This window comes from Poecilia formosa, unplaced genomic scaffold (genome assembly GCF_000485575.1).
Source record: "Poecilia formosa unplaced genomic scaffold, Poecilia_formosa-5.1.2 Scaffold174, whole genome shotgun sequence".
NCBI classification, from domain to species: domain Eukaryota; kingdom Metazoa; phylum Chordata; class Actinopteri; order Cyprinodontiformes; family Poeciliidae; genus Poecilia; species Poecilia formosa.
The window spans coordinates 344,836-371,417 of record NW_006800113.1 but is presented as its reverse complement, the minus strand read 5'-3'; the positions used below and the strand labels follow the sequence as shown (position 1 = coordinate 371,417).

The 26,582-nt window shown below is 41.7% G+C and overlaps 1 protein-coding gene and 1 long non-coding RNA gene across 3 annotated transcripts; one reads left to right on the top strand and one right to left on the bottom strand.

Annotated features, from left to right (window-relative positions):
- Positions 1-162: 162 nt before the first annotated feature.
- On the bottom strand, positions 163-25,908 carry appa (amyloid beta (A4) precursor protein a). 2 transcript variants are annotated; one of them, XM_007565283.2, is made up of 16 exons: positions 25,739-25,908; positions 12,049-12,216; positions 9,983-10,112; positions 9,743-9,855; positions 9,475-9,665; positions 8,591-8,919; positions 8,286-8,453; positions 6,264-6,397; positions 5,617-5,691; positions 5,364-5,522; positions 5,112-5,240; positions 4,333-4,432; positions 3,450-3,650; positions 2,538-2,629; positions 1,693-1,839; positions 163-875 (listed from the first exon to the last, which is right to left on the bottom strand). In XM_007565283.2, exons 1-16 carry the CDS (start codon positions 25,796-25,798, stop codon positions 774-776), a joined length of 2,298 nt encoding a protein of 765 aa, XP_007565345.1. In that variant the 5' UTR covers positions 25,799-25,908; the 3' UTR covers positions 163-773. The 2 variants fall into 2 exon arrangements, with proteins under 2 accessions (XP_007565345.1, XP_007565346.1); XM_007565284.2 differs by lacking the exon at positions 8,286-8,453 and having other exon boundaries at positions 25,739-25,907.
- On the top strand, positions 8,889-18,573 carry LOC107837778 (uncharacterized). The gene is made up of 3 exons (XR_001663823.1): positions 8,889-8,972; positions 13,098-13,099; positions 18,559-18,573. It is a non-coding gene; the product is annotated as an uncharacterized LOC107837778 (long non-coding RNA).
- Positions 25,909-26,582: the final 674 nt, after the last annotated feature.

The following is a 26,582-nucleotide window of genomic DNA, read 5'->3' as shown; positions in this document are numbered from 1 at the left end:
CCGTTCCTCTAGGTTTCTAGATATTTTTCGTTCTCGTTTGGATGTCACGTGATCACGATTGGATACTAAATGTACAATCTTGCTAGAATGACAATCTATGAGTGAGGAAGGATCTCCAGAGAGAGCAGCGTCAAGATCCGGTTTTGTTTTCTTTTTATTCCCCTCTTACTCCAAATCCTGTTGTCATGCACACTACATAAACAGCTAAGACTTCAGCATTATTACTTTAGCAACATTACACGCAATTTAAAAAAAATGACTTTACATCAGTTGACTTTTTTTTTTTTTCCTTTTTTTTTTTACCGTTTTCGATCTTTTTTGAAAAAAAGAAAAGTGGAAACGACAAAGTAAAAACAGCTCCAACATTTACTAAAGCCGTGGTCGCCGTGTTGTCCCTTCGGAGCCCGGGACGGCTTCACACAGCCCAGCTGTTGCATGGAAGGAGAGGAGAGAAGGATGGAGGGAGGAGACAGGAAAGAGAGGGGGACACTCACTTGTTCTCCAGGAGGATGAAATCATTTTGTTTTTAAGAGACGTGCCGACCCGAAACTAAACTGAGAAAGTGTGCTTTTTTTTTTCTTTTTTTTTTTTGCTTACGGCCCAGACGCAGCAACTTCTACAATTTAATTTAATTAAACAAAAAAGAAAGAGAAAAAGGCGTCTTGCTGCAATAAAGTGAAGGAAGTGGTTTGACACAGGAGGAGAGGCAGGGGGAGGAGGTGATGGTGTGTTTATGTGTGTGTGTGTGTGTGTGTTTATTTTCATTTGTCGCCTCAGTTCTGCATCTGCTCAAAGAACTTGTAGGTGGGGTTCTCGTAGCCGTTCTGCTGCATCTTGGACAGGTGGCGCTCCTCTGGGGTGACGGCAGCATCCACCTGGAGGGCAGCCAACAGGGGCGGAGGTTACACACGTCATGTGGGAGAGAAAACTGACACGCTCCATCATTTCGGAGCCACTTGTCTCGAAGATAAATGAATGAAAACAAAATCGGTGATTCGTGTTTTAAATCGAAGCGCTAATGAAATTTCAGGAAAGATGAATGCGGCCAATTAGAAACATGAAACCAGAAAATTAAACGCAGCAGAGGCGTTAATCCGTTTGCTTTTCAACGTTTTCCCATTTTAAAAAAAAGAAAAAGGTTTCTGAAGTGATAAAGGGGTGTTTCAAAGATTTTTTATTTTTTTTTATACATCGAGTCAGATTTAGATTGATGAAAATCTAAAATACTTGGAAGAATCTGGACGGGATTATCCAAATCCAGACGGTTTGATGACTATTTGGAATCAAAGAATGGACTTTCAGGGATTTTGTTTTGGAATTGAAACCAATGTGAAACCTGCTGGTAAGAGAAGCAAACAGCCCAAATAAGCAAAGAAAATACTCTACATTAATTTGAGTTCAAGTGTTGTGTTTCGAGAAGTTAAAAAATAAAAAAATGCTTTTTATTTTTCTGAGGTTATACCGAATTTGCTTTTTTTTTTTTCAGGCTTTTCCAGTTTACATCAGAACCGTTTACTAACCAGATTCTATATGTTCCTTTATTATCATCATCAGATTACAACTACATTGGACAAAAATACATTGACGTCTTACTTGTAATGCTACGCACGCACGCGCACGCGCACACGCACACGCACACGCACACACACACACACACACACACACACACACACACAGCCCGCCATTTCTCACCTCAATGACTCCGTGGTGGATGGAAGTGTACTGCTTCTTCCTCAGCATCACCAGGGTGATGACGATCACCGTTGCTATGACCACGCCTCCCACCATGAGCCCGATTATGGCGCCCTTGTTGGAGCTGACGTCCTCGGCGAAGAAGACCTGTGGGAGGTCAAGGACAAAATGGTGGTCAGGTTGCAAACGCAAGAGTGGAGTTAAATGAGCCGAGCGGGTTATTTGCGGCGCGTCTGATGTTTTGTCATTACATCCACGGACATTAGGGTGAAATTGTGCTGCGGAGTTGGACAACTTGGGATGGGAAATTCATTTCCTTCCTGCAGCGGCCAGATGACTCCCACACTATGCACTACATGCATTCGTCAACAACAAAACAGGATTACAGCGCTCTATTATTTTCAGTATGTCTCCAGGAATAAAGAAAAATTTTCTTGTTTTCTTTAAAGACCTAGCTTTATGAGAAAAATCTAACAGAAACCAACAAATGACAGATAATCTAATAAAAAGTGACTTCGCCTGGGATGCTCCTGGTGCACGCATGAAATGCGGCGTTAATAACATGCAGGGATTATGGGATTACAGCCTTTAGGTGAGAGGACAGAGGTGCGTGGATTTGGGCAGAGAATGGATTGAGGAGATTAAAGATGGAGAGCAGAAATGCTCCTATAATCTTTAGTGGAGCGGCTTCGGGGCGGAGCGGGGAAAAACGCCGCCGGCAGACCTCCCTCCGATCAGAGGCCGCCGGAGAAAGTGTGACGCATGCATTATTACAGTCGCCTATTCGTCTCCATGGTGATGACCTTGAGAGTTTACCAGTCGGACAAGGTGGAGATGAGCTTTACCAGTTTCTGGTGGTGGACTTCATATTCGGTGCTCTGTCTGTCCTCGGTCTCCATCCGCATCTCGGGGACGGCGTCCATCTTGACTCCGGTCACTAGCAGGAAGAAACGGTACGATCTATTACATTTTTAATTTATTTCGAGTTCTAACCCATTACTGAAGCCATTTTCCCCAACTATGAACACAGAAACATTTACTCATAAAAGACGGCTGGCAGGTTAATTAACCTTTTCAAAGGTCTCTTATTAAGAAGTGGTGATGCTCTTTGTCCTGGTGGAGCAGAGAAACTAGACCCCATTAGACTACATCTATAATTAAATCAGTTTTTTGATTCGAGTTTGGTTTTATAAATAGCAACTGTGTAGATATAAAAAGGCTCTTATTACCACCAGAGGGTGCAGGAACACACGATAAATCCTATCAGTGTTTGTTTGGACAAATGACTGGTGCCAACATTATTGGTCTCACTGGTAAAAATGTGCAAAAAACCTAGAACCTTCTCCCACAAACAGCCACGCCCCCTTTTGGGGGAAACTAGAAACTACAGTGAAAAGGAGTCGAAGCAACTTGAAGGGAGTTTGGGTCAATTAATATATAAAATAGTGGACTGTTCAGTGGAAAGTTGAACAGAAATATGAGATCACTTCTATTTGGTGGCTGCAAAGTTAATTAGAAAAACATTGAAGGATGGGCTTCAGCTTGAAAGTAACATGCAAAATAACGAGAAAATTTGGGCAGCTGTGATTTTGTTTGTCGCCTTGTTTTTGTTTCGGCAATAAATATATTTAGTCTTTCACATCTTTACCAAAAAATCTGTGTTTTAAACTGTAACAATAACTGAGCTCATGTTTTGCTTCAGTGTTTTTTTTAACCCAATAACTTTTTTTTTTTCTTTTCTTTTTTTAAATAAGCACCCTGGTTCTCTGTGTTCTGCTGGTTGAAGCTCTCGGGGTGGATGAAGCCGACTCCTCCCAGGACATCCTCCTGGGGCAGCGGGTCAGTCTGGTCGAATTCCTGGTCGGGCATCAGGGCGTCGTTCCCATAGCTCACCCTGGAGTCGGTCTGCAGGTTGGCCAGCTGCTGGGCCATCTCGGCCTGCTCCCTCTGCAGGAGCTCTGCAAAAACAAACACGTCTAATTGGTGCACATTTATTCCAAAGCACATGGGCAGACTTTTTAAATGGTATTTGTTTCATCTTTGGTGAGCTCTGCAGAATGTGACAGACACGCAGATGGTCGCATGACGCCCATAGAAACCTTGCGACTGCAGCGGTGAGAGGGAGAGGATTTATCTTTCTAGCGAACAGTTTCATTTGAGTCTGAACAGAAGAATTAGGCCAAACGGCTCCAATGTCCTTATTGGTAGGGGGAGGAGAGGGAAAAAAAAAAAAAAAAATTCTGCGGACTGGAATTCAGAGCATTTAATCTGTTACCCGTAACACAATCAAGGCATTGAGCTTTTCACAGTATCCGCCTCCCATTTGGGTCAGCAGCCACAAAGAGCATAAGAGATTTATATCCAAAGCTGCAAGAAATGGTTTGGAATGATTAAAATGTTTGTGTTTATTTCTGCTGAAGCAGCCAAATCCAAACATTTTGGTGGCTATGAAACTTTTTCTGGATTTACAACGCCTTAAAAAAAATTATTTGCTGCTAAATGTTTATTTCGACTAGATGTTATGACAGAACAACCTCAAGGAAACCGAAAAACTACAGTATGGTTCGTGTAGAAGAACTCACTATCCCCCCCGGTGACACACGGAGGTGGCAGCAGGATGCTGTGGGAGTAAACACGTACCAACTTGGTCTTGGATGTCGTCGGCGACACCAGGGACTTTGTAGAGAAGGCCCAGAGACTGGTTCATACGTTCCTCAATAACACGCAGATGAGTCAGCACCTGTACCACAAAAGTACAGACAAGACTATGAGAAGCGAGAGGATTTCGATTTTAAGATACAACAAAAACACAACAGAGTTTCTGCAGGTTTAACCAACTGAAATTTAAGACTTTAAGTCTATTATGATTTAAAACCAGCTTAGGACTAGTATCTCCAGAGAAATGTACAAATTTCGTCCAGCTAACTCATGATAAATTTGTACTTATCCACTAATTAATTAGCTAGGTAGCACTTATGGAGCAAGCTGAAATAAGCACCAAGTATTGTAGCTAGTATTTTAGCTAGCACTTATGCAGCTAGCTAAAATAAGTACCAAGTATTGTAGCTAGCTAGCAAAAATACTCAGCTGACCATCACTAATTCACTGTTAAACTCTTGCTAGCTAGCTACTCTTGCTAGGGTAGCTGGTCTATGTTAACAGTTAGCTGTAGCCTCAACCATCTCGAGTCACAAGCAATGAAGATGTCTGAATGCAACGCAAACTTTTGCCTACCAGAAAAGTCCCAAGAAAATAAAAAAAAACTAAATAAAGGAGATTAAATTCTCCAGTAAAGACAAAATTTAAGACCTATGATTAACAACGTACTTTTTAAAGTGAATTTAAGATATTTCAAAGGCTTAATTTTAGACAGATGAATTTCAGACTTTTTAAGGCAGAAGGAAGCAGTGCGTCTGTACCTGAGGTCTGATCTGAGCAGCCTTTTTGGGGTCCACCATGCGGACGTGTTCGAAGTGTTTGAGAGTGTGCTGCCTGTCCTTCTGCTCGGCGCGGACGTACTTCTTCAGCAGGCTGAAGACGTGACGCGGCTGTGAAAGACAATGAGGTGGTGAGAATTATTCATGCGGCGGGGGAATCTTCAAAAGAAAACATCAGTGGAGAGGTTTTGATGTGAAATCCTCCGAAACGGAGCAACAGTCGGTGCCGCTCACCCTGGGTGGGTCCTGTTGCAGAGCAGTCAGGTAGCTCTCCAGAGCCAGGCGGCGCCGGTCGTTGAGCAGAGCCTCCACCCGGGCCATGTGGGTCTCCACCAGCTGCTGGCGCTCGCTGGCCGCCTCCTGCTCCAGAGCCTCCACCTTCTCCTGGAAACGCTGCAGCGACACAAAAATCCCCATCAGTACTGAAAAACGACAAAAACGAAAAACATGGGTGGTGTTCCGATGTGTGCTTCCACGCTGGTCTTACATGAATCACAGCCTTCTTGTCGGCACGTGGAAGATTCTTGGCTTCCCTCTCGGCCTCCTCCCACTCCCTCATCACCTGAGCATAGAAACACAGGAAGGAAAACATTTATTAAGTCTGGCAAGCTGATTTTTATTTCTGTCTGGTCCCGGCAGAACATTGCTTCACATATTGCTGCTTTTCATAGACGAAGTGCAGAGTTCTCTGTCCTTTTCAACCCATTTAAAAAAAAATGAGTTGAAAACATCACAGTGGATTTAAGGAAGCCAAATAAAACTCGCTTAGAGTCGCTAATGTTACATCGCATTTGGAAAAGGCAACTTGTATTTTTTGACACAAATTTATTTCAATTTTTGGGATTTAAAACTATTTTTTTCCTGCAAAAAATGATGCAGAGAAAACATATGGTTTCCAACCTAATTACCAGAAAATAGATCCAAAAGAAGATTATTGGTGCTTTTAGTGTCATTCTGATCAATTCAATGCAATTACTCCATGAAAAACCCCTGAAAATCCAGATTTGTTATAACTACATTTAAAAAACATCAGCTTCTCTAACGAACGCTGTTTTACAAACTGGAGCTGTCTCCAGGTGAAATTGAAGCAGAAATGCGTCAGTCGGTTTTCAAACACGTAGGTTTCTGTCTTGCCTGGGACATCCTCTCGCGGTGCTTCGCTTCCAGACTCTCCTTTGCTTTCTGGAAGTGGGCGTGCTCGTTCTCGTCGGCGGGCGTCTCCAGGTAGTGGTCCACCGCGTCGGGGGAGCTGGGCTTTGCCGTGGGAACTGCGGCACAATTTTTTTTAAAAAAGGAGAAAGAGAGGAAAAGAAATCCCAGTGGTGAGGAGATGTTTCAGAGAGCGACGAGAATGGGATCACAACGTCCACAAAAGGGTTAATGAGGTTAGTGAAAGCACAGAAAGGAAGAAAACAATTGTGTAGCTGGAAGCCAGGACCTTCAAACAGTGAGTAAATACATCAGATGACCCATAATGCATTGCAGGACAGAGACAAAACCTTTTACAATTACATAACTTCACCCAGACCATGTTGGAGCTTTCCTGGCGAAACTTCTGTCAGGAATTCATCTGGGAGTAAATCGGACGGCGTCACGGCGTTAAAGTTTAATCAGAGGAAAGTTGATCATCCATCAAGTGCGCTTTCGAAGCGGCGCGCGAGCGCAGGCGTGAAGGTCGCACATCATGTGAAATCGGTCACGTCTAACGAGCGCGTGACTGCACAGAAAACACCAGGGGGACGTGACTCGCTGCCCGCGGTGCGGGGCTTCCTCAGCTTCAAACGCTTTACAGAAACTTAAATATGAATATGTTGTTGATGATTTGTATTGGGACAGAGTGGAGCTAAATGTAGACTTGAAAGTTGACGAAGTTAATTGTTCAGATTTTTGTCAAAAAAAAAAATCTTATAAAAACAATGCATCAATTATGCATCACATTGAATCTTAATGAAACACTGAAATTTATAGTTTAAACTTAAAACATTGAGCAATTGAGTGCTTTAAAAACAACCTTCCATTACCTGAACCAACACACAAAACAACTGCCAACAAACACCGACATGGCGCTTACTTTAACCGATTTATGTGGTTGGAGAATAAAACTTGTCGATTTATCACACATGCTAATGCGGCGTTTAGCAAGTCGAGCGCAGGTTTGGATTCCGACTCATTTTACACAAACAAAATTGAATTGTGAAGTGAATGAATAAACCAGAGGAACCAGCAGCCCAGCCTGCAACATGTCACGCACATAAAGGACACGGGCGCTGAAGCGTGGCTTATTGTGAAAATAATGTCCGCCCGGGTTATTTCACAGCTCATATTGACGCTGAGCTAATATACAGGAGACAGGCGCGTTGTAAAAGCCGCCTCTATGAGAAAAACAGAGGTTAAACGACAGCTGGCGGTTTTAAATTTTTCAACCACTGCATTGTAAAGATTTATTTTACAATAAGGAGGACATTCTAGTAATAATGTTGCCTATTACAGTTTGTTTTTATATAACGGCATGATATTAGGATATGAGGGGATCATTTTAATCACAGTTGTGACAAAATCTGTGTTTTCTCTAAATAACTTTTGCCCTCTGGAACAATATTCTATGAAATTTACACCTTCAATGTAATTATTATGTTTTTGTTAATGTGGAGCGGAATGTTTCACCCAGGAGTCTGCAAGAAAAGCTGAGAAAATTGAGCACAAAACTAAATCTGACAAAAAAATCTGAAGAGTGGCGTGGATAAGAGATGATCTGGTGGATTTGGAAAACTTCTATAAAGTAGAAAGTTTAGCATTTTAACAAGAGTGTGCATAGTTTTTATCTCCACTGCAAATGTGTTTCCATCCCTCCACAGTCTGGACTTTTCACTTCTAAACTAAGCGGAAATGTTCAAACACTCTGACCCACTTGTAAAGAACAGCCCATGAAGCAACATTCACACTGGTGTCAGAAAGCAAAAAAGAGGAGGGAAAGTAGAGGGGGGAAAAAATAAGCTTGGAATATAGAGGAATAATTACATGTTAGACAGGAATATACATCTGGAGGCAAAAAAAACAAAAAAAACAAACACACACACCAAGGAGGAAACCGGGGAGTTACAGAGAGAGATCTGATTGGCTGGTTAAGGCTGGCTCTCTGCCGGGGGCAGGACTTACTGACGCTGCTGCAGACAGCCAGGCAGTACTCCTCTGAATCAAAGTTATTCCTGTTGCCTCCGCAGCCGCCGTAGATAAACTGAACACAGCGGCCCTCCTGGCGGTCAAAGTACCAGCGGGGCAGCATGGCCCGGCATGGGCCAGTCTCAGCATTGGCCCAGCACACATCTTGGAGGACACACACACACACACTTATCATTTAGGCAAAATACGCCAATTTGTACAGAAAATATGGTGGAGAAAACGCGTGGGCCTGAACACGACGGCTGGGTTTGTGATTTTAAAAAGTTTACGCCCCCTCTTACCTTTGACAACTTCCTCCACAGACTCCGTGGTTGTGGTGGTGGTGGTCGTCATGGCGACGTTAGTGGTGGGCTCGTCGGTGTCGTCAGCGTCGTCAAGCGCGTCGATGATGTCGTCGTCGTCATCCTCCTCGTCCACCGCCTCCTCGTCCTCCTCTCCGTCTCCATCCTGGTCGTTGTCCAGCTGATCGTCATCATCATCCTCCTCCTCCTCCTCCTCCTCCTCCTCTTCGTCATCGTCACCCTCCTCCTCCGGCTCGTCCTCATCCTCCTCCACCACAGATGGTTTGGTTTCCTCTTGCTGCTCTGCTGGCTCCGGCTCTCGCACCATGCTGAGAGACATGAGGGCATGAAGGAGGAACGCAAAGGACAGAGAGAAGACCAGGTCTTCTGGTCCTAAAACAGCTACACACTTCCACCAAGTCCATTTCCCAGAAATCCCTGCTCCCTGCTGCTGCATTCTAATACTCAAGTTCATCGTCAGTATGTGGTGGATACTGAACAAGGAATTTGGACAAAAGGAAATAGGAAAGAAAGAAGGAGAGAAAGGAGGTAGAAGGGAATGAAGGAAAGAAGGATGGGAGGAAGGAATGGTGAAGGAAGGAGGAAAAAAGGTGAATGGAAAGGAAGTTGAACGGGAAGAAGGAAGAAACTATCGAAGGAAGGAAGGAAAGAAAGAACACTCAACACAAATTGTGTTTGAAGCCTGGCAAACATCTGTCAAATGATTTGAGGAAGAATAACTGAGGAAGTGAAGGAGGGTCATGGCAGCTGTTTCCTTTCAAGGATATAATATCTGTCCTTGTGGAAATGCTACACCTGAACAAGGCACTTTCTGATGCATCACTGCACTATTCCCAGCAGCCTCGCCCCTTTTCTGTGCCCACCTGTTGTCGGTGTAGTCCGTCTCCTCGCCGCCCCACCAGACGTCAGAATCGTCGGCGTCCTGCTCTACGCTGTCCGTGCCCCGCTCCGCCTCGCTGGGGCAGCAGACGAACTCCACTCCTCTGAAGCGGTCGATCCCGCAGGGCAGCAGCATCCCGTAGTCATGGAGATTCATGGTGCGGTCTCCACAGTTCTACAAGGAGCGAGTCGTAAACGGTGAGAAATGCGTCAAAGAGAAGCGGTGAAAAGTAAAAAGGAACACGTCCTCACCTCCTTGGCTACGGTGTGCCAGTGCAGGTGGCTCTCGCATTTATCCATCCGCTCCTGGTGCAGGAATTTGCACTTGTCAGGAACCAGCAGGGCGTCGCTCACAAATTCTCCCACTGCAAACAGAACAGACTCAGAAACCATACGGAAACTTTTATTTTTCCCTCAAATAGAAAAGAAAAAAAAAACAACAAAAAAAAAAAAAAACAGGCACTTTTGAAAACCAAAACATGGCGGATTTACCCAGGCAGCGATAGGGCACCACCATGTGCATATGGCTGTGGCACTGGTTGCGTCCCTTCTTGCACCAGTTCTGGATGCTGACTGGCTGGTTGGCTTCCACTACATTGGTGATTTGGAGTTCTGGATACACCTGTAGACAACATTACAGATGATTTAAAGATGGGGTAATTTTCCCGTCTGTCATATTGTCTCCAGAGCAACGCAACATAAAAGATCTGTGGTTTATAATGTATAAACCACAGATCTTCGCTGCATTATGTTGAGATTCTTTGTTTGGTTTTCCTCCCTTTGCCCAACCAACAAGCTGCTTATATCCATGTAACTTCATTTTCCCAGTAACAGTCAGCTTGTAATTAGACATATTTTGGCAACCATGTCATCCAGAGAAATTTGGGTTTTTAGTTGGCAAGAAAAACAAATACCAAAAAATCTAATAATAATCAGTTTCCAGAAGGTGTAATCTTTCTAAAGAGCAGGGTTCGTTCATTTTCACAAAGTAAAATTCAAGCATTTTCGATGTAAGTTTTCAAATTTTTCCAGTAAAACAATTTTGAGATAAAAACAATACAAATGGACTAACAAAAACAGTTTCAATACCCTACTATATGATATAAATGATCACTGTTATAAATCATGTCTGGTGATGGTATTCTACATTCTACAGCAGAGACTAAAAAATACTAAAATATAACAAAAGCTATGTTTTGACATGTCTCTTTCACACACACCCTGTACAGCTGATTGGTCCAAGAACAAAACACTAATTTAACAGAAATCAAGCACTTTAGAAACCTAAATATCTCACTAAAATTCAATCATTTCAGGATTTCAACATGTGTACAAACCCTGAAGAAACACTTTTTGTGTCTTTATTATTTTTACACCAACAGAAATAGATGCTCTCTTCAGAATAGTTTTGATTTTCTTTCAATTTGGTAAAGCTGCTTTAAAACTCACCAAATAAAACAAACTTGTGTCTAAAATGGCTCAGTGATTTTGTGTTGAACTATAACTTTCTTGTGGATGGAATCATTAACAGAGCTGCTGCAGCCATTGACCTCATTCTCTCTCTTCAACAGAAACTTCTCTTGGCTCAGTGTTCCCGTCTGTCACAGCATCAACGGAGTCCAGCTTGTTGTTCAGTCTATTAAAAGAACCCGTGGCAAACAGTTTGTGTTTAGTCTAGTCTCCTTCTCAGACAAAGCCATTGATGTCATCAACTATTACAGTTTTCAACCACAGACGAACGTCGGCTAGCTCAGAGCTCCTGTCTTTAACAACGTCTTTTTCCTAGAAGACATTCTTGTTTTCTGTTTAATAAGTAATCTAAAAGGTCAGGGTTGTGTTTAGCTGCGTCCCGTTCCTGGGTTCTCTAGATTTTTCTTCAATAAAGCAACGGCTGAGGCCATTTTTGCCGTTAGCAATGGGGACACTGTTTTCCATTCCAACAGGAAGTTCTCTGGGTTCTTTAGTTGTGTTTCTTTCTTCCACAAAGCCATTGACGACTGCATTGCTGCATTATTCTCATTTCCATAGAGATTAATATCAGTTCAGCGTTTTGGAGGTTAGCTGTGTCTTTCTTGGACAAAGCCACTGATGAATATATATTGTTGTGCTCTCCATTTTACGTCCGTTTTACTCGTCTCTTTCCTTGACGACTCTGCTGATGTTGTGCCCACAAACTTTGTGAACAAAGAAGCTAATTCTTGCCTCACGTTTGTTTTTTCTTTTTTCTTTAAATCAAACTCCATCCTGCCCAATCAGCTTGGCTTCTTAAAACACTTTTTTACCAATTTAGATTAAAACAGACATCGCTGTGGTATAAAACACCATGACTGAACGGACCTACTAGGATCAGTTCAATCATGGTGAACTGATGACTAAATTAGAGTCTTTGTAACTGCACCACTTGCATGATATCTTGAGACATAATTTGCTGTGAATAAATGAAGTGAAATCACAAAATAATTGCACCGATAGCTTGTAAAAAAAATTATTTTTACTCATCGACAAGAAAAACAAAACCTCTCCTGAAGAGCTACTGTAAACTCTCGGAGACAATTTACCTCCTGGCAGTACTCCAAGATGCCCTCTTTGGAACCAATGCAGCTCTTCCTGCCGGAGGGGTCGGGCTCCCACTTGCCGGTCTGCACGTTGATGTGCATGTTGAGTTTACCGCAAAACATGGCCACCTGGGGCTCGGCCAGCAGACCCATGGAAACGTCCGCGGGAACCTGAGGAAGAGCGTACAGAGAAAACGTCAAGAGATCTAAAGTCTTGTGTGCTGGTATCTAAAAACGTGACTGTAATGGGATTAAAATCTTCATATGGGGAAAGGAAAGGAATGATGATGCGAAGAATGGAAGACGAAGGATCATCATGGAGTTTCTTGTGGTTTCTTTTTTTCTTCACTGCATTTCCAGTTTGGCAGTGAAGTTTGAAAATTAAAAGCAAAGACGGCTCACGAAAATCTGAACTTTTTTTTTGGTCGGTTTTGGTCTGAGGAATCGTCTCTGGAGGACAAAAAGCCCACCTTTGACACGACTGTAGTCGTTTTCTGTTGGTTTACATCCCTGTGTGATGATTTGTACCTCTGCTTGTTCGAGCTACAACAGCCTGCCTACAAGGAAAAAAAGGTTTTGTGCAGATTCTCCTCAGAGAGGAGGTGCAGACAAACCGCTGAATGTCTGCATTGTACTGTCAAATGAGCTAGAACAAAATGGGAGGGAATATGGGAGGGGGGAGAGAAAAAAGAGACGGAGACAGACTGAGGAAGGAGAGGGACTGTTGCCATTGTATGCTCCCTAATCTTGTTAATGGTTTGAAGGCCCTGGCAGGCAAACAAATGTTGTTTTGTGAGATGGATAGCATATTTTCCCCTGCAGACTTGATTCTCTCCCAGCAGCCATGAGCGAGTCCCCTTCGCCGTTAGAATAGCTGGTCGATTTGGATTCAATTAAAAAAAAAAAGAAAAAAAGAAAAACTCAAATGCCTGAATCGATCCAGCAGCAATGTACCTGGTGTATCAGTGCAAAGATTAACTTCATTGTACTGCTTTTACACACGTCGTATTTACACAGCTGGCATCATCCGAGGGTGACAGCGCTCTCGGGAGATGTTCTCCATTCACCAGATTGCGACCAAACAAAACGAGCAAAGCAGAGCAGAGAGCTGGTCAGGTACACAAACACGGAACGAATGCTAAAGAAAACGGCATCTGCACTGTGCAAAGCAACTGCGTCGTACGGCAAGACAATGAGCGGAGAGCTGGGAAGATGGTCAATATCAATTTTATTGCTCAGAAACAACAAATTGATTGGACCTCAAATGTTCTGAAGCCATTTCACAGAATACATTTTTTTCTTCGGCCTCATCTTCCAAAAAGTGAGAACGGTTAATGAATATATCGACACTGCACCACAACGTCAGCATAACAAGCATTTTTGCTTTTCTTAGATGGAAAGCTACAGTTTGAATCTGTCTATACGATTGGATTAATTTGATTTTACGCTTGTGTATAAATTAGATGTTTGTCTCAAGGCACCTTGAGATGACGCTTACCATGAGCTGAATGAGGGAAAAGCAGAAAGAACAGGCTACTGCTACTAACAACCAGAGGCGCAAAAAGTGGGTATGCAGCGTATGCAACGCATAGGGACACAGCACCAGAGGGGGCGCCAAAACCCCGTCTGGAGGGGGCGACGCGCCGATTATGTTTTCCCATACACTTCAGCGCGCCTCACGCTCCTTCACCTCTCGCAAATAACGAGGTAAATGTAGCGATTTTTACACTTCACGTATCGTCGCCTGGGGGGGGGGGGGTAGACGGGGTGAGCGTTGCTCCTTCACTCTGACGTTCCTTCCCCAAGTCAGAGTGTATTACAGGTAATATACTGTACTAAGAACTACTGAAGGAAATAACATGAAAACATCTGAAGACTGATCTTCACTGAATCAATATAATCCTGTCATTACACACAATTCATTCATTTAGAGCCATTAGATACAGATATATCGGCATACTGTAGGTCAAGGGTTCGCCTTTAGAGTTCATATTTCAGCGATAGGTCAACATACGCTGCACGCTGAAGAAAATCCCTCACAAAACACACACTAGGGTGTAAAATCCCCCATTGGCCACAACCCTCCTCTGTTCACACAAACGATAACTTAACACCGGCGGCCATTACTCTTGACACGGAGCCATCTGCACCACCACAGGATTATTTGGAAGTCTGTCGCTATGTTTCCACACCACCATCTGTGAGGTTGTGACGCCAACAGATACACACCACGTTTTACTCATTGATAAGAAAAGCCAAACTGGTGGTTTAAAAAAATAAAACATAAAAATAGAGAGCGGTTAATTAAGATAGTCCAAAGGGTCCACGGTTTTATTTTGACCTCATTACGAGTGCTTGACACACCTGGCCTAGTAGATAAAACTTTGTCTCTGCCCTGAGGTACATGTAGGTAAATCAGTACACGACAAGCTGCTTGCAGACATTAAAATTCTTGGTCATCCTCATTTGGATGGCAAATCGAACCCTTGTCAATCAGCATCTTCTGGCCCTTTGCCTCTTGACCTCTCTTCTGTCAAAGGAGGCGAGGAGAAGCAAGGGGATGGTAAAATGGTCAAGTCTCGGCCGCAAGCCTATAAATCACAGGCCGGGTACGATGGGGAAAAAAAGACAAGAGTAGAGTGCACGAGAGAGAACAATGGCTACAATAGCAAGAGACAGGGAGAGATTGGAGAACAGATGAGGTGGACAATAAGCCTTTGGGGTCAGGAATGAGGTCGGCAACTTTTCAAAGCAGAGAGTTCCATCATCAGAATATAAAAACATGTCTGCATTAAAAAAAACTAAAAAAAAAAAAACTACTTTGATCCACTTATTCGAAGGTTCTGGTAGCATTTTGAAAAACTCAAAGATAATAACAGGGTGAGACTTGATTGTTTGGATCTTGAGGCAAATCAATGAAGAACAGATGGACTCTGATGACAGGCAGACAAATGCCAAACCACATCAGCAGTAAAGCTTTGTGTGTCATAAACCAAGACACCGGCCACATCCAACCCACCCACCCACATCCAACCCACCCCCCTTCTGTCGTTATCTTATCTCAGCTCTGGCTCAAAGTCTGCCAGCCTGACAGTCGGCCATCCTGCAGAGAAGGGAGCAGTAATCTGGGCGCTGTGGATTAGGACAACAGTCAGCTCAGGAGAAATATCCCGGTTCGCTCCCAATCTGGCATGATACCCGTCCCATTACCTGACTCTGAATGAATCAGGGCGGAGAAGGCCAATGTTGCGAGACAATGACCTCATGAAGATGGTGTAAATGAGCCTCAGATACAAAATATGGAGCATTCAAAAATAATACATTCCAGCTTGCTGACATTTCCATTATTCTTATCAGGGGACGAATTGGATACTGGGAAGACATTTTTGATCAAAATAGCCAGGTTTTGAGGCAGACTTGGTTGGATTTGGGTCTGGACTATGACAAGGCCACTGACACTTAATATGCTTTCTACTCTAGCTCTGATTGTAGGTTTAGGGTTAAAGGAAAGCATCCCCAATCACACAATTGTGTGAACATTTTTTCAAGGCGGTGTGCAGCCAATAGCCTCATTAAACTACACAGCAACACAAAACTGTAGCTAAATCTCATTTTTGGGAGATTTATTTATACACCATAAATAAAAGAAAACCCCAAAGGAACAATCAAATCATGTAAAACAACAAAAATCAAGTTTATCTTAATAAACTGATTAAAGTGAGATCTGCTTGTGCAATTTGCTGGAGTGCTTTCGTCCGCGCGGCTTTATAATGAGAACGCCACGCTCAGTGCATGAAATATCTCTGCAATTTCATTAGAAGGAGTGACTTCAATCATGTTGTGGATCGCTGTCAGGATTCATGACCCAAATCCCGCTCAAATGAGTCTTAAATACATGGAACATGATGTCATGCACCAGCTGGAACACCAAGTCTTTGTTGTTTTTAGTTGTCCTGGGTGCTTATGACCTCAACGCCGACTAACAAGAAGCACAATTTAATGTGACAAATCCAACTTCCTGCCTCGTCATTCCTCCTCCTCTTCATGCTAATTTTCCAAATATTCCCATCTGAAAGTCATTGCCTGAAGCCTTGCATAACATACGCTGCCTTGTGCAAGTGAAAAGGCTTATGACTGCAGTCAGTGATGTGATCAGCACCTCGGAAAAAAAACAAAACAAAAAAAAACAGAGATGGGTTTATTGCCCATTACGTCTAAATGGGGGGTGTCAGAAATAAAGAAATATTACAACACAAGCAAGCCATAGGCAAATAAATCTATTTTTACACACCCCTTCGCAGCCAAGCAAGACTGGCAAAACAGTTTAATGTATTCTTGTGCAATCTTTGAAGTGTCCCCGATGGGCGCTGGTCCTGCAGCGCTATTAATTGCATAGTCTTATCTGAGTGGCCCAGGACTGCTGTGGGGAGCCGGGTAGGGGTGATGGCGGCTGGAGGGAGGGATAAACGGAGTGTGTGTGGGCGGGGTGTCTTTAAGCAGCACTCGTTCCACTGGGGAGACTCCCCGGAGAGCACAAACCTGACACACAAATTTCTCTGTGGCCCACACGTCTTTTATAGAAATCTGTGGCCGACGCATCAGGGCCAACCATTAACGAGACGAGGCAGTATTGTCCACGCCAGAACGTGACTCTGATGCACAATCAGTGCACAGAGCAGACAGAAGACGGATCCCTCTGGTATACATTGAGCAGTCGTGATGCGACGGGGTTGTTATGGGGTGTAGCACAACTACTCTGCTTTTTTTTTTTTTTGAGTTATTAATCAATCGTTTACGGCGTTAGCAGGACTGGTGGTCAGGCGGCTGATGCGTCACTTTGCTAATTTGTTGACTTTCCTTGAGAGGATGCATGACAGCAGAGTTAATTAGGACAAGTGGGGTCTCAATGGACAGGACAAAACCACGAAATTCACACAAAAACACTTCAGGCTGTTGCTCAGAACCCTCCATCCTTGACTGGACCACTATCAAATGTGTGTGTGATACTTGGGGAGCTAGTCTTGTAGGTGGGATTTTTCAGATGATGTCCCTCATCCTCACTGTAGACTGGACGTTTTAGTTACAGACTAGATGTTGAGAGAAAAAGATTTATCATAAATATTTGGTGGGAATACAAAAATAAGATTCTACTTTAATGTACCAAGAAGTTTCGGATTAAGACAAGCAGGTTGCACCATGACCAGCCAGGCGTTTCTTTAAATCATTATTTCCTAAACCATCTGCGAGACGTATTGATTGCGCCACTTATTCAGTCTTTAGCAGGTCAAACAGACACGATGAAAGGTTTCCTCAACCGCTCCTGATTGCTTCTCTTCATATTCCGCTCCTCGCCTTTAAAAGTTTTCATCAAAGTTCAATTGAAGAATGATCTCCATTTATATTTAATGCGATTAAGCTTTGTCTTGAGGGATTCCAGTGGAATAAGCGTCTTAGGCCAATCTGTTCAAATCTGATTAGAAGTGTGTAAAGAATCACATTTGGAACTACTGGACATCTAAAAACGTCTAGACAAAAAAACGAAGAGGGACTCTCTTTGGTGTCCTTAATTATATTCGGCATGGATACACCTTCTGCTCCAGGGACCTGCCTGTTATAACCTCCCACAGTCATCAGCGTTAACAACCTAAGGCAACACCATTATCCATCTCACCTGGGAGACAATTTCATCATGTGGGTAATTTGCTTTGGAGACGGATCTGGGTTGGCTGTGTTTACGGATGTCATGCGGGGTTTTATAGGCCTTAAATGAAGGTTAAGTGTAATAGTTGAGTCATTCTGCCACGTAAATCAGTCCCAATGTCGTTATCGAACGCAAAATTACTTCAAGGATACCACAGTTATCACTTTTTCACATTTTACCATTTGAGGTACCTTTTGGCCCAAAATGTTTTTGCAAAGTTTATTCAATTATCAATATACAGACTTTTTAAAGTCTAATTGTAGGAAACTGGACCATGATTTGTTTTATCTTTTTACTGCTCATTTTAAAATGTAATGGTTTGCTCTATGTGTACATATATGTGCCCTGTGTATAGAACAAGACACTGTAAATACACACACTCTTTCGCTAGTGGTAGATACCACTAGCTAAAAAATTTGTTCTGCTAAAGCACTGCACCAAAGTATAAGGGAAACGAAAACAAGCGAGAACCGAGGAAAAGAAATGAAACTGTGGAATAAACAGTCTTCACCTACTTCAAAATAAGAGCATAAATAAAAGATCACCAAATCTTCAACACAGATTAGACAATGGGACAAGTTAGTAAAAGCACTAAATGAAAAATTAAGTCTACTTTTAGCGCATTAGCAGAAGTGTGCCCACCACTGCTCTTTACCTTTCACTTGTACAAGAACCAAATAAATATCATAATTCACTTCACAACCATAAAAATGCTTTGCCATGAATAGCCAAATCATCTAGGTTAGATTGGTTCAATCAAGACCTTTCTATGAGGGATTTTCCACAAACAGTAACTTCCTATAACAATCCAGGCACACACACACACTTGATTTGTTGTTCATCATTTCTATTTGTAGCACAAAGGGCGGATCTCCGCCTCCATCCGGAAAACCAAACAGGAAATGGATCTACAAACTGTAGGACACAGTCAAGATTCCTACTTCCACCTTCTTGTGCTAATCTGAACAGCTCAGATAAATAAAGCTCAACCTTTCAAAACATGTCTTACCTTTTACAATTCAATTATAATTTTCTAAATATTAAGTATTTCAGCTGAGAAGATTACCATTCATCGGATCTTAAAATTTAAAGTGACCATTATTTATTTCCACAGATGAGGATTTCTATACAAGAAAACATTGATTTTGAAGGAATATGATGAGGAGGAGAAAAGGGTGAGAGAAGTAACAAGAACTAACATGGAGCGGCCTAATTATAGTCCAGTCACCTGGGGAAGGCCACGGTGCTATAGCAACACTGCAAACCTGGGATGAGTGGAGAAAAGGGAGGAGAAGCACGCAAAGATTACATCACTTCTGCTAGCAAAGGAACACACACTCGAGTGAACACTTGTTAAGAGAAATGGGAAGTGAGGTTTTGAAAAAGATTACGTATGCTTGTTAAAAAAAGATCTAATGTCTTAACAAAACTCAGAGTGAGAAACTGTTGTTTACGGTTTAAGCTGGAGCTGTGAAAGTAGTTCTGATTTCAACAGAATTAAAACGACAATTCAAAATCAGGATTTAACAAAATAAGAAATGTATATATTTTTTATTATGAATCAAGTTGAAACAGTATTTCATTTTTTATATTCTTAACCTTTTGCCTTCGAACATCTTTAGCTTCAGAAGCAGGTGTCGCATAAGATCCGACCTTACTGCTAAAAAAAACATGCCTTCTTTAACCTTTGCCCTATGAGTCGTAGGTCTCAACCAAGGGGTGTACAAACTGCGGCTCTAGTTAAAATAAAAAGCTGCAGATTAGCAATATTTCTACATTTACATTGTATTTTTAGAAGTTTTTAATAGTTTTGTCTGCATAAAATTTCTACAACAAAAGTATTCAAATGCAACGAGGATTTTCTCTATCACTTATTGTTATTTAGCTGTGAACGGAGCTGAAAGGCCTCATTGTCGTTTCCCACAATCTTATACCAAATGACTATTTTAATCTCAAATTTCCTATGAATATTGGGAGGACTTAATGTACAAAAAGATAATTGTTCCCATTTTTTTTAAAGACTCTTCTTTTTTCTAAAACCTAATAAACAAAAATAATCGTGATTTCACGATAAAAAAAAGATTTTTAAAGCAAATGTTATTCATAAAAAGGATGATGATTGTGATACATCATGTTTTTGCAGCTCTTGACTAGTTTTATAAGGGCAAAAATGGCTGTTCGTATCGAAAACTGCGTTTCATTTTTCTAATTTTTTTCAGAAAAAAAAAAAAAAATCCTTGCTGCTTACATTTTAACGCAAGAAATTGTGTGGGTACCCAATTCACCACATACACATTCACCACATACACACTCTAATCATGTCTGATTAATAATAATGACCACATTCCTATAGCACAGCAATGCGGGGAGCTGCAATTATTATGAATTAGTCTCATTAAGACGTAAACCACCTTCCATTACACACCTACGGCTTTAAATCAAATCCACGTTTTCAACATGACTTTACCAGGCTTGGATCTGAATAGAAGGTCGGTTACACGGAGAATAACTCATCTGTTACTGCAACGCGTGACACAATGGCGCTTTGACGGCGGCGGCTGCGGATTTGATGCCTCGGTGAGCAGAGGGAGGTAAACGCTTTCAGACGAAGGCTTTGTGAGTGAATAACGCGTGTGTCCTTGATGATACGCTGAAGGCTGGATGTATTCTGCGTCTGCACGGGTCAGGCGAGCTTGGTTCTCGACTTATTGCTCTGATTGTGAACCGAGAGCTGCTTGCTCAGCAGCTGTGAAGGAAAAAAAAAAGAGAGACTTCACGGTGAACTCCCGATATGTGCAGATGGAAACAACCGCTGCATGACGATGAGCGCTCCTGGCCCGAGGGGATTTCATCAAGCATCCGAAGAGGAAGTGGAGAAGACTTCTGAGGAAGAAAGTAGATGTTTGACCTTTATGAAGTGGAAGTAAACCTCAGCATTGGAATTTAAAATCCATCTCTGCGAACAAAGAGATGATTGAAAAAGCCAGCAATTAAAAACTACCGCAGCATCAAAATGCAAATAGTAGCCTAATGAACAAAATCAGACGAACTGCAACCTTTTCAGACTTTTCTATTATCAAATTAACTCTAGTGTTTACTCTCCGCTTCATTCAGAGAGCGTGTGGCAGAGCACAAAACAGGCCTTTGAGTCACCAGCTGGCCTGAAACCAGCAAAATCAGCACTGCTGGATTCCTAGCATGCTTTCAAAGTGGGGAGACCACAAACCCCCCGCGAACAAATTCGACTCACGCCAATGAGACTCGCAACCAAGGAGCAGACATTGCGGATGGACAGATCTACAGGAACGCAGGCTTGTCTGCCTCGTCCTGGTTACCGTGACAACAGAAACGAGGGCTGCATTCGGACCAAGGCTGAGTAAAGGGTTAGCCAAAATGTGGCACCAGAGGAAAGGTTTGGGATGCCCGACCGTTCTGACAGTCGTGTGTTTCCTGGAGCAGGAAGCTGAAACACATTTTCAGCTTCCTGCTCCAAAACTGTTTCAAACCTGATTTTAAAGGCTCTCAATGACCAAGCGTCAATTTGCTTTCATCTTCACACATTGCCGTTTCGTCTCCAATGCCTTACCCATCGCACATCAGTTTATTTCTCTCAATAATTATGATGCTAGTACAACCATTTTTGTTCATCAAGGTTTTGATCGTCAATCAGCTCTAATTAAGTACGAGACATTGTAATAACTTATCAAACCGGAATTAATTTGAGTGGACAAACATTCTTACAGCAAACAGTGGTTACAGAAAAACACTTCAAATCTTTAGTTGTCAAAAAGGGAACAAAATGGTCCCAAGGTGAGGACGTGGCAACAGGTGGACAGGAAGAAATATGTGTTCGATATCAAGCGACCAAACCGGTCAAAAATAATGAATATGGGAAAATAACCGCAAGAAATTCACTTTGCTGTTGGATACTGGCGTCATTTTTCCAACATGTTCTTTTTTTAATACAAGTAGAAAAATCATAAAAAGAAAAAGAAAAGTGATTCCGTTGGGCCCTACGACACTGGTTCAAAGAAATAAATGTGCCATCTTCAAACAGCTAAACACCATGTTCATGCCAGCCAACAGAGCACAGCACACAGTTTAAAAATGGCACAGATGACAGGGATCCAGCAGGGAGAGCAACATTTGTCCAACCTGACCATATGGCGCATACTGACATAACAAGGTTGTTTCAGAGCCAAGATCAAAACATATTCCTATGTTGAACCAATCAGTGACGATCAAATATAACTGCATCAGCAACAATTATTTCATGTTTTCATTTTTCTGTTGCACTTCAACTGAAAATAGGACACTTAAAAAAAGGGGGAAGTAATCAACGAAGCAACAATTTATGAAGCTAATTTTTTTCTAACCCAGATAAAAATATTGGCCATCATTTCCTCAAGTTATCTTCCTAATTCTTTCCCTCAGAGATTAATTCAATACACACACACACGCGCACACACACACACACACAAAATCTTTACATTTTAAAACATGTTACTCATGTTTTTTTTTTTGCTACCATAGATTGAGAAATTTAAAGAGGAGCAACAAAAGCAAATGAGGTCAATTAGTAATGCTTCTCAGGAACATAGCTGAATATTAAACCACACTAGTGTGGAAAGTAGTGACTCTGTCTTGAGTCAGAGGCCTTGTCAGATTTATTGCAACACTGACTGCTACTGGAGAGTCTTCTCTTAGGCAGTACACCCCCGAAGCATCCACATTTCAGAACCGGAAAGGGTTCCATATAGCCCACAATAAGGATAAAAACAAAGGTAAGAAATTGTTGGCACTAATCAAAAGATTTTAATTCTAGACATTACAGTTTACTCTTTGAGAACTAATCCTTGAGAAAACAAAGAGCTTCTCTATGCTTACCAGGCAATTTTACCCATTTGTGTGAGATCACACATTAGCACTGGGTGTTGCGTTTCATTCTAAAAAGAGCACTGGACCATAAGCAAAGTTCAAACTCATTCCCTAAAAGCAGTCAAAAGGTTCTTTAAAGATATATTTCAAGCAAACACACCGGCAAGCAAAAATTTCAGCAGCTATAACGAGACACGTTGGTGTCAAGCGGATTCCTCCTTAGACCTGAAACTGCAGCGTGAGCAGCAGAGAAGGTGCCAGAGTGGGAAACACGGGCAGCGCCAGCAGCCATAATGGCATTAGGGCCTTCTAATAAGAGGAGAAGGCTGGTCCGCCCCAGGCTGAAAGACTGCAGTACGTACACAAACAGACAGACTGTGCACCCATCCAAGAGGCATTTCCCAAACCCTTACAAAAACACAAAGGCTGGCATCCAGCTCCCACGCTTCGCAGCACAGCCTCCCTGTGCAGGAAAAGCTGCTTCCTTCGGTTGTGTGTTTAGCGGAGGGTGTTGGTGTGTGTGTTTGGGCGGCCCGGTCACCAAGGCAAGAATCAAGCCCCGACAACTTGCAACACGTCCTTTCAACTCGGACTGAATCTTGTTCAAATTAATTCTCGGTATTTGAGCGGCTAATCAGACTGCCTGGCTGTTGCCTTTGAAGTTGCGAATGTTATGCTGGATTTCAGAAAGCTCTGTTCATCTGCAATGACCTCAGAACTGTACTCAGAACAAAGCAAAAGACGAATCCTACTCATGCCAAACCCACTGAAGCCTGGGAGGAGGGAAGCAGTAAATTAGTGTCCCAATTTCACTTCAGTCAAAATGGCAAAAAAAAAAAAACCTGCTACAAGTGTACAAGACATTAAATGAAAAATACACACATTTATAAGTTTAATGCAGTTTAATTCAGCTTTATATTGCTATACAAATGACTTTTTAAGGAACTGTGCAAAGAAAATGATTTATTTACAGAAATAGACATTCAATTCAGTCTGGTCCTACAGACAGATTCAAAGTCAATTCACATTCCTACAAATTCTCTTCCATCTATAAACCATAAATGGTAACAACCAGACATGACCACAGAGAACGGTGAACTCTGGCTGCCACTGAACCACAATTACAAATTCATTATCGTACTATACATTTACGGTTATGAAAAGGTGGCGTTTCTGCAACCAAATGGGCAATTGTAGCTGCAATGCCTTGTAATAAATAAATGATGAAGCTACGCATATTTTAGGTGGGAGTTCGACAAGGCATTATGCCAACTTTCTATATGATCAGTAAAAGTCGCCCTAAAATTTCAGATGAGCACTAAACATCGGCTGCTGTCAAAAATACAAAATGTACTTAGGAAATTTGTTGATTTTAAGTTCCTATTCATAGCTATAACTGATTGCTTATTCTTAAAAACTGTGCTGAATTACAAAAATATTTAATTGACTAGGAGCTGCACATTAAACATTAAAATAATAAAAAAAAATGCAAGAAGCAGTTGCTGAAGTGTATAGCTTCTTCAGTGGCAGATTGCTGTATCCTATGTGCACAAAGGAGCATTATTGTAGATCCTTCCTACCTACAGTTGTTAGACTATAGCCATAATTGCTTCCACACAATGTACAAGTTCCAGCAAAATCTGTTAGTTTATGTCTTAATTTCAATCTTTAACTATACATTGAAAAATAATATAATTGTCGTTTTAAGACACACTAATTGCTGTCTCTGAGTTTTAAAATATGTATAGATTTTTAAAAAATTAAGTGTTTGTTATTCAGAAAAAATAGAAATAGGTTTAGTCTACTCTTAATAACTGATTCAGTAACCAGGAGTGTGTAGGCCTACTAAAATAATTTTAACTTTAATAAAATATGTTGGGCCAAACAGTTATACATTTCCTCTCACATGCGAACGACATGGAATAAATTAACATTTATTTAAGGGTATAAACACGCACATATACCAAAATGTTAGGGGGGAAAAATGTATAAGCAGTGATTTATTTAGAAACAAGTCTGTGGGGAACATACTCTACATTGTTAAATGTAACTTCAAATCTAATACACTTAAAAATAATGGGAGAGAAAGGCGTGAATGAAAGGGAACGTGATGATTAACTCTCCTGTTGGCTTTCCAGCTTCCCGACCCTCCATAAATGGTGCAGTGCACCGCCGCCATCTTACCTCTCCATTCTCTAACCGTGTAACTGAAATGTGACGAGGGGCGTCAGTAATGTTTGTTTCCCAAATTAACCGTCCTTTTTACGACCTCGCCTCGTTCAATCAGAACAGAATCACACGAAAAGGCTTCAAGAAGGAACAACTAGACACATAAACTTGCTTCCATAACTACAAACACACCCACTCTAAAAATATGAGCCCTCGGGATATGGAAAAATTAGACAATACGCGTTTTATCCGCTATGGATATTCAGTCCAATGAGCCGAAAACGTAGATTGTATGTCCTCAACATGTCTTTTTATGTTGTCTGTGTTAATGATTGTACCATACACGACTCGTTTGTATCGTTTTAAATCACAGAAATGTAAGGGAACTGCTTAAAGCACAAAAACAACAAAGTGGGGAGCATATTTTCCACTGTAACACAAACGGAACGGGGACTTAACGTACGACTTTAACGGGTAAAAATGTCGCAAAACAACGACACAATGCTGATTTATATTTTATGTTATATAACGTTTCCTTATGAACGCCAATTATAGCCGCGAATGGTGAAATTCCCGTGAATTTTCCACTTTCGACATCCTTAAAAACCCACCAAGCAAAAATGTTCCACACTTCCGGCTAAACCTTCACCATAAAGCAATAGACATTGTTTAAGAAAACCGTACAACACTAGAGTACATAAAGAACAGGCTATATTTAATTCCATACTCATGTCAGATGTCCTGGTGAATCCGAGATTAAGTGTAATCAACTATATTTTTTTTACTTCCAAACACATTCAGCTTTAATTTTAAAAGGCACAACCATTCCGCTTCCGGTTTTATCCTTAGCTAACTCGTGTTAGCTTGACTGAGATGGTAGCAAAACAATATGCTCGGTGGGGAAAAAATACTCCAATGTCGCTTTTTAAAACCAATATTCCTTACCTCCACAGCCATGGCCGAGGCCACCACAGCGAGCAGCAGTAAAACCACTCGGTCTCCCATGTCGTTTCGTGAAAGCGACGCTCCAGAAGGCAGCGTTTGTCTCCTAACTAGTGTAGCGTATGAGTCGGTGTTCTCTCCGCCGGTGACTCCCGCTGTCTGATGGTGAGCGATCCTGAAGCTGCACAGCTGCTCGGAGTCGGATCACCTGACCGCAGCCGGCTGGGATTAACTCAGCCTCCCATGCTCACAACATTATCACTCTAACCCTCCTGTTTTCCTATTTAATTCGTGTACATACCCACAGAAAAAAGTTCTCTGATTCAACCTTTTTTATTTTCACACTAAAATAAATGTTTTATTAATATCTTAAAGGTACTACTCATCAATCGTGTCAACACAATTGATTCGAGATTTACCACATACAAAACATATTGTAATGGAGTTTTTCCCTTTTTACTTAGCTATTTTGTTGCAATTGTTATACAGTCATGATACACCCTCCAACAAAAATAAAAAAATCTTTAGTGCCTCCTGTGACATCACATAAGGCAAATAAAAGATCTTTTTAAAAGTGAACATATATTTGGGGTTTAAAATGTATCCAAGTACTGACTCTCCAGTCCTTAGACATATCAGCTGATTTGTTTGCTGTCTTTGTACATTTTTGTGATTTTTTCCCCCTTTAATGGATCTAAAGAGAGGAAGTGCCTGCACATTTAAAAACTAAACCAGAACTAACAACCTTCTCAATCGCAGAGCTGCTGTTTGATCTGAAGCAGCCAAGAGAGAGACATTAAGTATTTATTCTTTTCCCAGAAGATCAAAAGCCGATGTGTTTTTTCCT

What these genes read in the sequence shown, in the direction of transcription:
- appa (XM_007565283.2), bottom strand. Translation starts at nt 25,798, where the DNA reads ATGGGAGACCGAGTGGTTTTACTGCTGCTCGCTGTGGTGGCCTCGGCC. An exon ending in ACCGCGAGAGGATGTCCCAG is followed by an intron (nt 5,692 to 6,263) that starts GCAAGACAGAAA and finishes TTCTATGCTCAG; the next exon opens with GTGATGAGGGAGTGGGAGGA. An exon ending in AAGTCCACCACCAGAAACTG is followed by an intron (nt 1,840 to 2,537) that starts GTAAAGCTCATC and finishes GACCTCCCACAG; the next exon opens with GTCTTCTTCGCCGAGGACGT.